The following is a 17055-nucleotide window of genomic DNA, read 5'->3' on the forward strand; positions in this document are numbered from 1 at the left end:
CCAAGTAGTAGTGAATCGTCTAAAGAACCATTACTGATTTAATGAGCCATTCGCAGTTTCACCGTGCTAGAGTTGGTACTTAAACACGTACCACTTAATCTTTGAGACAAGCGTATGATCACTGCAGGAGATAAGCGTCGCCATCGCTTTGGGAAATGTACTAGAATATTACTTTACCGCAAAAGTGTTATTCAACATATTCCATACGTTACACATGTTACACCACATTTTGGGACTAGCTTCTAAAAGTAGTGACTGAGTATCTCAATGTCTGAAGCTACCGTATATAACTCACACTATTCCTGCTAGAATGTATGTGTGATGTGCTGCTTGCTTCATGAACAGCAGGTGTCGCTGATTCAAGACATCAGATACAAAGCGCTACTAATGGTAAAGTTAAAGTTTATGTCTATTATGTCAAAAACATTCCTTCAAATGAACCTTGCCAAATAAGTAATGACAATAAGTATTGTGAAAAATGTTATGGCTACATAAATAGACACTGGGGATGAATGCTCATTCAGTCATGTATGAACCAAAGGAAACGGCGGTGAAAAACGAGAACACTATTTATTTAACTATGAGGTAGTTAAGTTTCGGACTAATTCACCCTGGGAAAAGTGGAGAACCCCCAAATATGTTGTTGTGTATGACGATAATAATATTCATTTAAGAAATTATTGCAAGTGGTGGAAAGTGTCTCCCAAACAAACCCTGTGCAGCATTTCCAGAAGCAAAACCACGAGGTTTTCACACGTGCAGTTCGTGCACGTTCCACATGTCAGTGCTTAATCTGCCTGGGTTACAATCTTCAAACATGATCCTGCGACTATAGTACGCAGAAGATTATCAGATGGAGATGACAATATAGGTATGCACAATCCCGGTATTTCCTTTTAAGCAACTGGTCGGAAAATCAATGTCCCTTACACAGTGGTCAGTCGTGTGGTCAGAACATACAGGGAAACCAGTCAGGTGAAGGATCGCCCACGTTCTGGACGACCCAGGGTGACGTCCGATCATGATGACTGGGCAATACTGAGGCTCAGTCGACGTAAACCATCTGCCAGACTGCTCTAAAGAACCACTACCTACAATCATCTACGAGAAGAGAGCCGGTTGTAACTCTAGAAGAGTCATCAGGCGTCCTCTACGAGCGATCATCACCAAAAAGTACGTTTGGCTTGGTGTTTACTATGGCATAGCCGGAATCTGAGAATACATTGTTCTGACGAAAACCGATTTATTTATCATGTAAGTGATAGGCGTTTGGGAGCTTGGAGGCAGCCATAAGTCCATGTCTGAACCTCCCGGAGCACATTTAGGACTTTATAGGACGACAGATAGAAACACCTGTATCACCTGTTCAAAATCTACCTGAGTTTGAAGCAGCTTTGCACCAGAAATGGCGACATTTTCCTCTGCAACGGATACGACGACTGGCGGAGGTATACGACGTTGTGTCCAATCTAGGGTACGCTAGATATTGATTGAACAGCGCTCCCAGGTTACATATAATCTCTAATATCTCATCACATACAGGCCATGTTCTCTCTCTCTCTCTCTCTCTCTCTCTCTCTCTCTCTCTCTCTCTCTCTCTCTCTCTCTCTCTCTCTCTCTCTCTCTCTCTCTCTCTCTCTCTCTCTCTATATATATATATATATATATATATATATATATATATATGTAAACGTCCTTTGCCTTTGTGTAACATTGAAACCATAATTAAGTATTTGTTTTTTTATGTATTTCCCACAAACTATCAGAAATATCACATGGGCATGGCCTTATTCATAACGATGGTCTTCTTTGGCAATGTTTACATTAGTCATCTCCCAGTTAGCAATCTCTTAGTTACACAGTTCTCAACGAAACGACATAATACACTAAAGCATTCTTAATCTTTCAATCTTTATCTATCCATGCCAAAGTCATTGGTGAACCTTAAAAGTAGGTATGGAACCATACAAATAAGAAGTATGTGTCCATTGTGCAAGGGCTCTGGACGTGAATGTGCGTTACATTTACTCACTCACTCACTTACTGACTCCCATCAGTCCTCTCCCAGTTAGCAATCTCAGTCAAACGATATGATATACTACAGCATTCCTAATCGTTTTATACATGGTATATGTTCATTGTGTAAGGGTTCCGGACGTGAGAGTGCATAACATTTCATGATCGCAAATACATAGTCCGATACACCTGCTCGACATATATGCCTAGATGTATAGTCTACACGTACCTGCAGAGGAACAGGTTAGTTTTTCTGATTTGAATGCTTGTCATTCAGACCTCTCCATTTTTACACTATTAAACATGTGTACACCATCCAAGTTAAACATGACTGTGATTGTTCAAGTATGGCTTGTTTCTTGTTTAAAGGAGCAAGTTACAATGTTTTTGCTGTATGACAGCAACCTGTGAATGATAACCATAAGCATTGATCTGTGCAACTGAGATACGGCGACATGCGTAACCCAACTCATCTAGCCTCAGTCAATGACCTTTTACGACATGCCCTGCCCCTTTAGACCAATCTTAATCTTAATCTTCATTGATGTATCAATTTTGTAAATATAAGTACATATTTCATGTCATGTCATAACGACAGACAAGACGCTCGAGCCAGGTAAACGACAGGACACGGACAGGCGTATGATTGTAGCTTGTGAAGTGTATCTTTATCAGCTGTTATTTCTGTCCCCAAATATAAAACATTGCAGCGACTGGTTACTCTTGAAGCGATTGTGATACTCGTCCTATCTCACATTTCTTCATTTCAGCTTACGGAAAACTAACACAACAGAACAATCAAGAGTGTGAGTCACTCAGTTCAACCATCAGACATGTCTTCAGGATTACTCAGTTCAACTGTCAATGTATCAACGTCTGCAAGATATTCTCCAACAATGCCAAAAGCAGCCATGTTTGTTCCTTATGGAGAAAGTGGATCTGGAAGCTATGGAGCCACTCTTGGAAACCTACATGCTGGATATATAGAGCCAATACACTCTAAAGTTTTCAAATTAGCCGTTTCCATTCCTTTTCCAAAAGGTTCAGTGTTCAGCATAGGAGATTATGGCACAGCAGACGGTGGTAGTTCCATGGTCTTTCTTGGGAGACTATTAGAATTCCTTAAAGAACGACACGGCCCTGATACCCAGTTTCAGGTTATTCATGAAGATCAAGGTAGAAATGATTTCAACTCACTCTTCCGACGCTTGACAGGAATTATTCCCGAGCCGCCATCCTACCTCTTGTCGATGGACAACGTGTATGCTTTTGCTTGTGGAACAGACTTCTACAAACAATGTGTACCTTCTAATTCCATGCATTTCATCATGTGCATGATGTCCGTACACTGGCTGTCTCAACCGCCCACAGTTTATAGGGACTCCATCTACGTTTGTAACGACAGCCTTGAGGAAGAAAGGGAGCTTTGAGGAAACAGGCCCAAATGGACTGGGAGAAATTCCTGCTGATGAGGAGTAAGGAACTGAAAAAAGGTGGGGTACTTTTTGTTGGTGCGCCTGCTGCTTATATGGATCAAAAGACTTGTCAAGTAAGGTTTTCTGCAGAAAGATTAGTGACTCAGATGACAGAAGTATGGAAATCATTCACAGTCTCTGGCAAAATCACAAGACAAGAATTTATTAAAACAAATATCTCGTTTTGTTTGAGGAATCTTCTGCAAATGCGAGAGCCATTCGAAGCAGAGAATTCCCAGATCACAGCATCAGGACTGCGTCTTTTGTCATCCGAAATAATTTTAAACAAAAACATTTACTATTCTTCATGGAAACAGAAGAAAGACGAGGAGGGAATTGATGACAGGGAGGAGTTTGCCGAAATGATGGTGTCGGCCCACCGGAACTGGAGCAACCACAGCTTCATGGCAGGTCTCTCAGACACTCGATCACTGAAAGAAAAGAAACAAATTGTCGATGATTTGTACGCCAATGTCGTCATGGAAATTGCAACAATGAATCCTGAACTGTTTAAGAATGACTTTTATACAGCATATGCTTTGATGAAGAAGGTGTAGAAAATACACAAAATATGGGTGTGGCGTTAACTCTTAACAAAGGTATAGTAATATTTTAGTCAAGAAAAAAAGTTCGAATTATCTTTTACATAGATGTTGTACACCAACACAAGAATTCAAGCTGTATGGCCGCAGTCTGTATATTAAGAGAAAGTGGACCAGACAACCACGTGTCTGACATCATGATCACCGCTGTACGTAAAAGTGAGTGAGTTAATATTTATCATCACATCGGCCATATTGATGAAGAATAGTAAAACTACCAGTGTATCACAGATGTCAAAGTAAAACTAGAATGTTGTCATAAAACGATATTATTAAAGTGAACAATACAATATAAAAAGACTATAGATTGCCAACAACCGAAGGTAGGTTGCTTTGTGAGTCTTAAAGTGTTGGCAACCTTCGTCGCAACAATGTGAAAGTCAATACTAGGACGGCTGTTGAGAGACAAGATTAATCAGTGATTTAATACGTAAGTTCCTTCCAGTGCCGCATATCACAGAGATACAATCATGTTGTGCCTATGATCTCCCTATTAGACGTTGAAGGGAAGTATAACATGACTATTTAACATGATATATTCTTTGGGAGATGTAACATGCGTCACAACCACGAATGAACATTGGACACCAAAGGCACACACACACACACACACACACACACACACACACACACATGGGACTAACGGGAATCTCAATTGCGTAGATCGATCCTCTCTTGATCACCTAGATTGTCTGGACCAGACACAATTATTTACAGACCGTCGATATATAGCTGGAATATTGTTGAGTGCGGCGCAAGAGTAAACTCACTTACTCACTCACTTTTATGTGTGGCAGTCATCGTTATTCCAGCATGTTCAGCAAGTGCTAAAAGCGTGTCTCAGTTATGTCACATCTTATAGTTCTGTTTTAATTGTGTCCTACGGTCTGCCCCTAGTTGCAGGCGATGTGTTTTCAGGGTGTGTTTCGATATCTGTCTTCGATATAGTAAACTAATTCTTGATTGTCTGTTCATTTGATTTGATTTTCTTCCCTTGACATAATGTGTAACGGACAAAGAAGTTTCTCACGATGTGGCTTACTTTATTTATATATGCCAAATACAACAATAACTAATGAATACACAAACCTCCACAAACGTTGCAGTAGCAACCGTATATGTCTGTTACCAATACAGCAGTTCATATCAACGTATGCAATACGAAGAGGGAACACTGATCAGCTTCACTTAAAACGTACAAGTGTACCATAACCATGATTTAGTAAAAGCAGGCTGCACACAGGTGCTGTGTGGTACCATCGTGCGTACATTTAACACAGTTGTAGTACATTTAACACATTTTGTCAGAATAACAGCCAGTCAGTGGTATTTCATCAAAACTAACTGTAAATGTAGGTAGGTAAATTGTTCGCTGAAGTGAAGTACATGGCATATTGGATGCGATACGGTGCGGTGCCAGTTTCGTGTCCTCAGGATATGTGTGATTCTCCCTTGCGATTGTAGTCTAAAATTGACACAATTTGCGAATTATTTTTAAATCCTCAATGTTTTACAGAGACCAGGACAGGTCTCCTTAAATAAAACTATTGGACACCAAGCTGTGTTGCGATCTATAATCATGGGATAAAAATTTGAGTCAACGACAGACCGTTACACTAACTGTATGAATACATTTTCAGCTCCTCTGATAGTCCAGTAGGTTGGTGCACTCACAGCCTGTGTGCCTAGCGCATACTTTGTCATCACAGATTCGTATGCACGTCTTTCCAGATACCATGACAGTTGATTAAACAGTGGTCAAAGATTCCAATCAGATTTCATCATCTGTTGATACTTTCATTCTAAGTATATTCTTTTAACCAGAATGTTTGACAATGGTGCAAAAGGAGCATTTGCCTATTGTCTGAATGAAAGAAATTCCGTAAACATAACTTTACAAACATGAAGCTGGTGTGATACCGAGATTTATGACGTATTTTTCAGGGAATATCACAGTTGTGGACTACAAACGGTCGCCAAAACACAGCAAACGTAAGGTCTAAAACAACTCTGATACCCTATCAAGTATGTCATCATCAAATAACAATTTCTCGTTATTTTATTTTTTAATCACCATCGAAAATGCTTGAGTACGTTCTTTTGCCTGGCAATTTATAACTAAACATGTGACTTTTTGGATATAGTTACAATCTGTAGCTTACGATTTTAAGCTATCAGAATATGTGGGCTTGTTATTGTCATTGTATTTTTCATTTAATGGCGTGTGGAATGTACACGAAATAATTTTATAGTTTGATGTGCATCTGCATGTTATAGTATGTGCACACGAACGGCAAACGCCATTATTCCAAACTCACGACGACGTTCCCCTTCTGCAATCTTCCCATCAGTCATCTCCCAGCAATAACCCTCAATGACACACCACTCAACGGGAAGCGATTCACATGTACTATGGCATTTTAATCGTAGAAACACATAGTATTTATATATACTCTCCAAAAGAGAAACTTGACATAGGACAAATTTGAATTTTAGGAAAATATTTGACACAAACCAATCCATGCTGAAGCCCAGCATGTGGGGGAATGATTGCCGACCACAAAACATTTGAAAAAGAAACGTTTTACAAAAACGTAACGTTACACTCACGTATGTAGTAGTGAGTCGCTAAAACGCTCCTACATGAAATGCACGAGCATCATGAAATTGTGTATCACCCTGAGGCTGAAGCCTATGCCTGTAAGGCTTTAAAATGCCACATCAATGGTACTCTACATGCATTGCTTTGGGCCACTATTGACGACAAGAGAATGAAAAAGACTGACAGAAGCTCCAACGACACAACGCCATCGGCCGTTTGCAAAACACGGACATCGCAGCATGATGTGGCAGCATGACGGTGCTCGACCTCGTTGCACGTGTTTGTGGGTCTTCCTCAAGCTAAACAATGTTCAGTTGTTACCTTGGCCTTCTCGATCACCGGATTTGTCCCCATTGAACACCTGTGGGGAACTTGTGATCCACGATTGCGCCAGCGTAATCCGCCACCGCAGACACAACCAGAACTGCACCAGCACTTCGGCAAGTGTATCAAAGGCGTTCCTCAAGACGGCATTCGGCATCTCCTTTCTTCTATGGGTCACCGCTGCTAAGCATGCTCATATGTAAGTGATGATTTTACTGTAACTGAGCAATGATGTCATGTTTTAAAATCAGTTATATGCACTCAGTGAAGTAAACTCTAAAACAGCATGTCAAGTTTATTTGTTTTAAGAGTATATTATATATTTATCAATGTCAAAGCCATTGGTGAACCCTAGAACGCTGGAATGGATCCCTCACCGTTAAATTACGTGTCTAACGTGTAAGTTGGGAGCGAAGGGGTGAGAAAGGGTTCTTGACGTGCCTGTGCACCCCATTTTAAGATCACCTATGAATAGGTCAGTGACACCTGCCATACATATACAGAGATATCGTGTCTACGCGTACGTGGGAAGGAACAGGTAAGTTTTTCTCTTCTCTGAATGCTTGTCTTAGTCAGGAATTGTACATCAGCTTGCGGTTAAAAGCATGACAGGATCACTGTATTATGATTCTTGTAGCTATTGCACACTATTCAAGTTAAGGGATGTTTATATCAAGATTATTGTGTTTATTGTATAAAGAAACCTCCAGGAAATATTCAGGCTGTGGGACAGTGACCTATAAATAATCGAGTGTGGACGAGAGATAACACTGATATTGACACCATAATCCATCGAATTTGGATACAATACGTTGCGTAATCCAAGTCATCTTGCCACGGCTCGAGTATATAGTACATTCTGTCAACATTGTGTCACCATATTGGTGCATTGTATATAGTACATTCTGTCAACATTGTCTCACCATATTGGTGCAATGTATATAGTACATTCTGTCAACATTGTGTCACCATATTGTTGCAATGTATATAGAACATTCTGTCAACATTGTGTCACCATATTGGTACAATGTATATGGTACATTCCATCAACATTGTCTCAACATATTGGTGCATTGTATGTAGTACATTCTGTCAACATTGTCTCAACATATTGGTACAATGTATATAGTACATTCCATCAGCATTGTGTCACCATATTGGTGCAATGTATATAGAACATTCTGTCAACATTGTGTGACCATATTGGTACAATGTATATAGTACATTCCATCAACATTGTGTCACCATATTGGTGCAGTGTATATAGTTCATTCTGTCAACATTGTGCCAACATATCGGTGCAATGTATATAGTACATTCTGTCAACATTGTCCAACATATTGGTACATTGTATATAGTACATTCTGTCAACATTGTGTCACCATATTGGTGCAATGTATATAGTACATTCTGTCAACATTGTGTCACCATATTGGTGCAATGTATATAGTACATTCTGTCAACATTGTGTCACCATATTGGTGCAATGTATATAGTACATTCTGTCAACATTGTGGCACCATATTGGTGCAATGTATATAGTACATTCTGTTAACATTGTGTCACCATATTGGTACAATGTATATAGTACATTCAGATAACATTGTGTCACCATATTGGTGCAATGTATATAGTACATTCTGACAACATTGTGTCACCGTATTGGTGCAATGTATATAGTACATTCTGTCATTATTGTGTCACCATATTGGTGCAATGTATATAGTACATTCTGTCAACATTGTGTCACCATATTGGTGCATTGTATATAGTACATTCTGTCAACATTGTCTCACCATATTGGTGCAATGTATATAGTACATTCTGTCAACATTGTGTCACCATATTGGTACAATGTATATAGTACATTCCATCAACATTGTGTCACCATATTGGTGCAGTGTATATAGTTCATTGCATCAACATTGTGTCAACATATCGGTGCAATGTATATAGTACATTCTGTCAACATTGTCTCAACATATTGGTACAATGTATATAGTACATTCTGTCAACATTGTGTCACCATATTGGTGCAATGTATATAGTACATTCTGTCAACATTGTGTCACCATATTGGTACAATGTATATAGTACATTCTGTCAACATTGTGTCAACATATTGGTGCAATGTATATAGTACATTCTGTCAACATTGTGTCAACATATTGGTACAATGTATATAGTACATTCTGTCAACATTGTGTCAACATATTGGTGCAATGTATATAGTACATTCTGTCAACATTGTGTCACCATATTGGTGCAATGTATATAGTACATTCTGTCAACATTGTGTCACCATATTGGTGCAATGTATATAGTACATTCTGTTAACATTTTGTCACCATATTGGTACAATGTATATAGTACATTCAGATAACATTGTGTCACCATATTGGTGCAATGTATATAGTACATTCTGACAACATTGTGTCACCGTATTGGTGCAATGTATATAGTACATTCTGTCATTATTGTGTCACCATATTGGTGCAATGTATATAGTACATTCTGTCAACATTGTGTCACCATATTGGTGCATTGTATATAGTACATTCTGTCAACATTGTCTCACCATATTGGTGCAATGTATATAGTACATTCTGTCAACATTGTGTCACCATATTGTTGCAATGTATATAGAACATTCTGTCAACATTGTGTCACCATATTGGTACAATGTATATGGTACATTCCATCAACATTGTCTCAACATATTGGTGCATTGTATGTAGTACATTCTGTCAACATTGTCTCAACATATTGGTACAATGTATATAGTACATTCCATCAGCATTGTGTCACCATATTGGTGCAATGTATATAGAACATTCTGTCAACATTGTGTGACCATATTGGTACAATGTATATAGTACATTCCATCAACATTGTGTCACCATATTGGTGCAGTGTATATAGTTCATTCTGTCAACATTGTGCCAACATATCGGTGCAATGTATATAGTACATTCTGTCAACATTGTCCAACATATTGGTACATTGTATATAGTACATTCTGTCAACATTGTGTCACCATATTGGTGCAATGTATATAGTACATTCTGTCAACATTGTGTCACCATATTGGTGCAATGTATATAGTACATTCTGTCAACATTGTGTCACCATATTGGTTCAATGTATATAGTACATTCTGACAACATTGTGTCACCATATTGGTGCAATGTATATAGTACATTCTGTCAACATTGTGTCACCATATTGGTACAATGTATATAGTACATTCTGTCAACATTGTGTCACCATATTGGTGCAATGTATATAGTACATTCTGTCAACATTGTGTCACCATATTGGTGCATTGTATATAGTACATTCTGTCAACATTGTGTCACCATATTGGTGCAATGTATATAGTACATTCCATCAACATTGTCTCAACATATTGGTGCATTGGATGTAGTACATTCCGTCAAGATTGTGTCAACATATTGCTGCAATGTATATAGTACATTCTGTCAACATTGTCTCAACATATTGGTACAATGTATATAGTACATTCTGTCAACATTGTCTCAACATATTGGTGGAATGTATATAGAACGTTCTGTTAACATTGTTTCAACATTTTGTTCATTGTATATAGTACATCCCATCAACATTGTGTCAACGTATCGGTTCAATGTATATAGTTCATTCTGTCAACATTGTCTCAACATATTGGTGTATTGTATATAGAACATTCTGTCAACATTGTCTCAACATATTGGGTCAATGTATTTAGTACATTCTGTCAACATTGTCTCAACATATTGGTGCAATAGAAATATATTACATTCTGTTTTGACACCAGGTACACACGAAGAGGGTAAATTGTTCTTCCTCCACCGGTATACAGACTTTGTAACAAATATACCCAATGTAGCCCATGTAAGTCTAGAATGCGTGGCCGGTCTAGATTACGACAGTTAAAAATCTCTATTTTCATTTCATTGTACAGTATATTGATTTTTTAAACTTTTTCTGTAAAATATGCTGATTTCAGAGACTAGCTGATAGTCTACCGCCAGCAGTATCCATCGTTTAATCAATTAAATGACAGAGTATATGTAGCGCTATGTTGCTTTGCGCCGCGCACTGAGACTCTAGGGGCCTGTGATCAAACAGACAATAAAGGGGAGACAGTGAGAAGCATTTACTGTCTGTGTAGAAACTAGAAACGATGATAAGTTTCTGCTATCATCAAGCGTCTCAAGAAATTTTAATAATTTATCTAATTCATCAAAATGTGTAATTCATAGAAATAATATTGACAATTTTACACTGCAATATTACCTATGTTAAGTTATCCCGCTCCTCTTTAGGAAATATTTATCTAAATTCCGACTAAGCTGCGATAACTTATCAATAGAAACTGGCAGATACAGTAATGTTGAAATAACAGAAAGAAAATGTGTTTTTTTGTGAAGACGACATTGAAGACGAGTACCATTTTATATTAGTATGTCCATATTATATTAATTATTGAAAATTATACATAAAACAATAATACTACAGATGTTCATGAATGCATACACTTATTCAACTTTTAAGTGTTATAAATGTAAAACAGTTATGTAATTTAGGTAAATACTTGTATAAAGTCTGTTGTCTCAGAAATGAAATGAGGCTAAATAATAGGTAATTTTCTCCATTATAATCAATGTCTAGTCATCCACCTGTACCGACTCTCGTGTTTGTAAGTACTACTGATTGTCTGTAATTAAAGACAAAGGTAAATAAGGAATCTGAATCTGAATCTGCTACGTCTGTTGTGTACTGGGAAAGCACCACGGATGGACGGATCGGTGAACTGGAACCCGATTGCATGAGGACGTCCTTGGCAGGCCGCCAACATTGCCAACGATCTAAGTGAGGGCACAATGACACACACTGAACCAGGTACTTGAAACCCAGCCGGGTACAACACGTAGTCTCCACACTGTTGTTTATAATGTTTGAAACAGACAGCATTGGTACCCTACAAATATAGACATTTCACTTTTTCGTGGAAGTGTTTATCATGTGAGTGTGTTTCACTATGGTAATATTACAGATAAGGAATAAAATGCTTTTTCTGCAATCCAGAAAAAGAGACAATTACTAGTATTTATCCCATAATGACATTTGATGAATAGAGACTGCGTAAGACGTCGTTTCACCCACTGTCATACGTTACGAGTAAATACTTACTCCTACACGTCATAATGGAGTAATGATATACTCCGAAACGCTGTGTTACTCGTAATAAAGAAGCTGACATACATACTCTCTTCCTTATGCGTTTCACTCCTAAATGTCATTCAAATACCAGACAAACTTCCGTTGAACTTGATAAACCGACTGACGGGGCTGCATCGTGTGCTGACAGCTGTATCAGTCGAATGAAAAATATTTATTGACCCATATTGATGTCTACATTGAAATCTATATGCATTGCAGGTTGTATCGTCAAACATGAAAGTACTTGCACACTATTAGGAAACGTTATCAAAGTGACCCCGTGAATCAATTATATTGGGGTAAAGTCAGTTAATATAATCACAAACGTCTCCCAACATCAACTACTTTCAGAAAAGACTGACTTGAACAACATAAATAACAGATTAGAAATATTTACCTGGATCTACACCTTGTTCATTTTGAATCCGGGGTCCATTTTGTGTCTCCACGGCTAGGCAACAATGGGTCACGTGATGTCACCGCAGCTGACGTCATAATGAAAGTAGGGTTCATGTAAGGTGTTGGCTGCAAACATGTGATATAATGTGTTAGTCATATTGCTACGCTTTATCGTGCTGAATCTGCCAACCGTTCGAGTTACCGAATCGTACATATTACATATCACAATGGTTTGACAGTGAAGAGCAGCAGTACTAGTAATATCCGCATCAGCTGTAGTAGCAGTATAAGTAGCAGTAGCAGTAGTAGTAGCCGTAGCAGTAGTAGTAGCAGCAGTAGCAGTAGTAGTAGTAGCCGTAGCAGTAGTAGCAGTAGTAGTAGCAGTAACAGTAGCAGTAGCAGTAGTAGCAGTAGGAGCAGTAGTAGTAGTAGTAGCCGTAGCAGTAGTAGCAGCAGCAGTAGTAGTAGCAGTAGCAGCAGTAGTAGTGACAGTAGCAACAGCAGAAGCAGCAGTAGTAATTTCAGTATGAGAAGTAGCAGTAACGGTAGCAACAGTAGTAGCAGAAGCAGCAGTAGCTTCAGCAACAGCAGTAGCAGCAGTAGTAGCAGTAAAAGTAGCAGCAGTAGTAGTAGCAACAGTAGTAGCAGTAGTAATATCAGTATCAGCGGTAGTAGCAGTAGTGCAGTAGCGATAGTAACAGCAACGCCAGGTTTAGTAGCACTAGCTGTAGCAAAATAGTAACAGTAGTAGCAGTAATAGTGGTAGTAGTAGTAGTGGTAGCAACAGTAGTAATAGTAGTAGTAGTAGTAGTAGTAGTAGTAGCAGTAGTAATAATATTTGTAATAGTAGTAGTAGTGGTGGTGGTAGTAGTAGTAGTAGTAGCAGTAGTAGTAGTAATAACAGTAGTAGTAATACTAGTAGTAGTAGTAGTAGTAGTGAAGGTAGTAGTAGTAGTAGTTGGAGTGATAGTAGTAGTGGTAGTAGTAGCAGCAGCAGTAGTAGTAGTAATAGTAGTAGTAGTAGTAGTAGTAGGGGTAGTAGTAGTAGTTGGAGTGATAGTAGTAGTAGTAGTAGTAGTAGTAGCAGTAATAGTGGTAGTAGTAGTAGCAACAGTAGTAATAGTAGTAGTAGTAGCAGTAGTAATAGTAGTAGTAGGGGTAGTAGTAGTAATAATAGTAGTAGTGGTGGTAGTAGTAGTAGTAATAGTAGTAATAATAATAGTAGTAGTGGTGGTGGTAGTAGTAGCAGTAGTTGGAGTGATAGTAGTAGTGGTAGTAGTAGCAGCAGCAGTAGTCCTGTCCTCAGCTGTGCTAACGTCACCGCTGTCATTGTGGTAACAACAACATCTTGTGTAGTGGTGGTTTTATTTATGCAATTGTTGTTTTGTTTGGTTATATCGTTTTCATTCCAGGCAGGAATCATACAAACTTTAACAAAAGGAAGAGATACCACTAGTTGTGTTTTGTAGTGTCCTTGTCGAGAAATGTTTAATTGGTTTCATTTACTGGACTACTGGACTTGGGTTATGTGTTGATAGCATACATCCTGGTGAGAATATCTACAACTGACACCCAAATAGTCAGCTGTTGCGTGGGGACTGCAAATAGTCAGCCGTTGCGTGGGGACTCCAAATAGTCAGCCGTTGCGTGGGGACTCCAAATAGTCAGCTGTTGCGTGGGGACTCCAAATAGTCAGCCGTTGCGTGGGGACTCCAAATAGTCAGCCGTTGCGTGGGGACTCCAAATAGTCAGCTGTTGCGCGGGGACTCCAAATAGTCAGCCGTTGCGTGGGGACTCCAAATAGACAGCTGTTGCGTGGGGACTCCAAATAGAAACACTGGTTTTGGTCGAGTGTCGATTGTTTAGATCGAGATTTAGCCGGCATTTTAATGAAATAGACTACAAACAAAATAACAAGCATATTATACAACTACATACACACTTATCCTGCCCACAACGTCTTCAGTATTGGACGGTTCTAAATTCAGAGTAAAAAGACTTCTTCTCAGGTTTTACATAAAAAACACCACAATATAAGATATATACCTTTCAATGAACATGCATCATGTTTTATAAGATACACCTTTTGAGCTCTGACTTAAAGAATATGCTGGTTAGCGCTGAAAACGTTTCTCAATCATCCCACATACACGCGTGGTTTTCACCAAATCTATACAGCAATGTAATATGAGTGAGTGAGTGAGTGGGTGGGTGGGTGAGTGAGTGAGTGAGTGAGTGAGTGAGTGAGTGAGTGAGTGAGTGAGTGAGTGAGTGAGTGAGTGAGTGAGTGAGTGAGTGAGTGAGTGAGTGAGTGAGTGAGTGAGTGAGTGAGTGAGTGAGTATGATTTTACGCCGCTTTTGGTAATAATCTGGAGACACCATAAATGAGCTTCACTAATTGTACCCATTGGGGGAATCGAACCCGGGTCTTCAATTTGACGAAAGGACGATTTATCCACGAGGCTACTACATCGCCATGTAATGTGACCGATGTGACTTGCTGGCTCACTTTCATCATCACTGATTATTTGTTAGCGCAAAATTGTAGCTGTATTGCGGCGGCCTGTAATAGTCTGGACCAGACAATCCAGTGATCAACAACCAGGTAGGGAAGAGATTGACATTATGAGCATCAATCAATGAAACTGGGATACGATGGCATGCATCAATCAGTGAAACTGGGATACGATGGCATGCATCAATCAGTGAAACTGGGATACGATGGCATGCATCAATCAGTGAAACTGGGATACGATGGCATGCATCAATCAGTGAAACTGGGATACGATGGCATGCATCAATCAGTGAAACTGGGATACGATGGCATGCATCAATCAAGTCAGCAATCCTGACAACTGGATACCGTTAGTCGGTTGTAACAATTTCCATTCTATTCAAAATAACTCGCCAGACCTCTGTCATTGCTTTAATATGGAGAAGTGGTAGTCTGTCTCTCAGTCCTTGAATCACATTATTTTCCTTTCCGACGATCCCTTCTGCAATGGTAAAGCCTTTAATGAAGCAGGTCTAGATGTCCTCAGGTTCTGGATCTCACTGGGGCCCCTTTTCAATTTGAAAAGAATTATTTGTTTTAAAAAACGTTTATATTTAAAACTAAAACTAAAGATTCAATGAACAATATGATCAATCACAAAACACACACACACACACACACACACACACACACACACACACACACACAGAGAGAGAGAGACAGACACACACAGACAGACACACACAGACACCAAACACCCCTACCCCCACCCCCACACCAACCCCTCTCTGGATCCGCCCATGCTTTTCCTATCAGCTTTCCTAGTGCTTCCGCGTATAAACAGGATACATTTGCAAGCAGGGCAGGTTAACCAGTCTGTCTACGTAGGCTGGGTCAAATCTATACATAGCCAGAGGATTAATCCTCCGCTGTTCGAGACACTGTCGGAAGGTGCCGGAAACACCCGAGCGGTTCATACAGTTGATTTATATTTAGACTGGTTTTTCATCTGTGTTTTGAAGATTGTGCGCTGATATACAGATCCCAGTCAGCGAGCCGTGGGTTAATCTTCGTTGAGTTGTAGTCCTTCGTTTACATTTGCTGGCTCGACTTGGTGTAACTGAAGTACACAGGAGAGGTAGCAACAAGCTGATCCTAAATATTTTGTTATGTACGTCCCTGCCACAACTGTAGCAGCAAATCTATATGATTCCATCATGACTTCAGTAAATACTGGATTAATATTGGTTAATGTAAGTCATTCAGAGGTAAATAATCACGTTATATACCTCTGATTCTTCCAAACAGTACGTATTTTTAAAAAAAATATCTGAATAACACAGTTATGGTAAAATGGAGATAAACATACTGTTTTGGAAACTCAGAGGTATAAAACGAAATTATAATAGCTCTAAATTTGATTTCTCAGGTTTTAAATATAAAAAATAGAGCATTATAATTATTATATCACGATATGATATTTGTATACCGCCAATATCCAGCTCAGCCCAGATGCTCAAGGCGCTTTGTTTTTTCCTCGATCATAGGATGTCAATCTCAACGGCACTTTTCAATCTCACCTCCCTGGTGCTAGTCAACTCTTGCAGCCATTTAGGTGCACCATATATGTGGTTTTCGTTATATACCTCTTATTTTCCAACACAGCATGTTTATCTCCTGCTTATGCAACGCAATATGGTAAGCACATCGAAAGGCTGACGTAAGGTCAGTCTGTCCTGATTTCACAATGAGCGAGTTTCGTTTGCAAACAAGAGACCACGTGATATGGAAATTATCCCGTAACAGTTAAGCTGCGTCATCAGTGCGCCGGAGCGAGGCTCACAGTATAGCGCTGGTTAACCATGTCACGTGACAAGTCAAGTCAGCCGTCGGATTAATCTTCTGCGTGCGTGTATA

General features: G+C 39.1%; 1 protein-coding gene across 1 annotated transcript; it reads left to right on the forward strand.

The window, feature by feature from the left end:
• Positions 1-2912: 2912 nt before the first annotated feature.
• Positions 2913-3446, forward strand: LOC124274704 (probable S-adenosylmethionine-dependent methyltransferase At5g38780). Its single transcript, XM_046710069.1, has one exon. The coding sequence runs from the start codon at positions 2913-2915 to the stop codon at positions 3444-3446; it is 534 nt and encodes a 177-aa protein (XP_046566025.1).
• Positions 3447-17055: the final 13609 nt, after the last annotated feature.

Source organism: Haliotis rubra, unplaced genomic scaffold (genome assembly GCF_003918875.1).
Source record: "Haliotis rubra isolate DU_JTF1 unplaced genomic scaffold, ASM391887v1 Scf1933, whole genome shotgun sequence".
In the NCBI taxonomy this organism is placed as follows: domain Eukaryota; kingdom Metazoa; phylum Mollusca; class Gastropoda; order Lepetellida; family Haliotidae; genus Haliotis; species Haliotis rubra.

What these genes read in the sequence shown, in the direction of transcription:
- LOC124274704 (XM_046710069.1), top strand. Translation starts at nt 2,913, where the DNA reads ATGCCAAAAGCAGCCATGTTTGTTCCTTATGGAGAAAGTGGATCTGGA.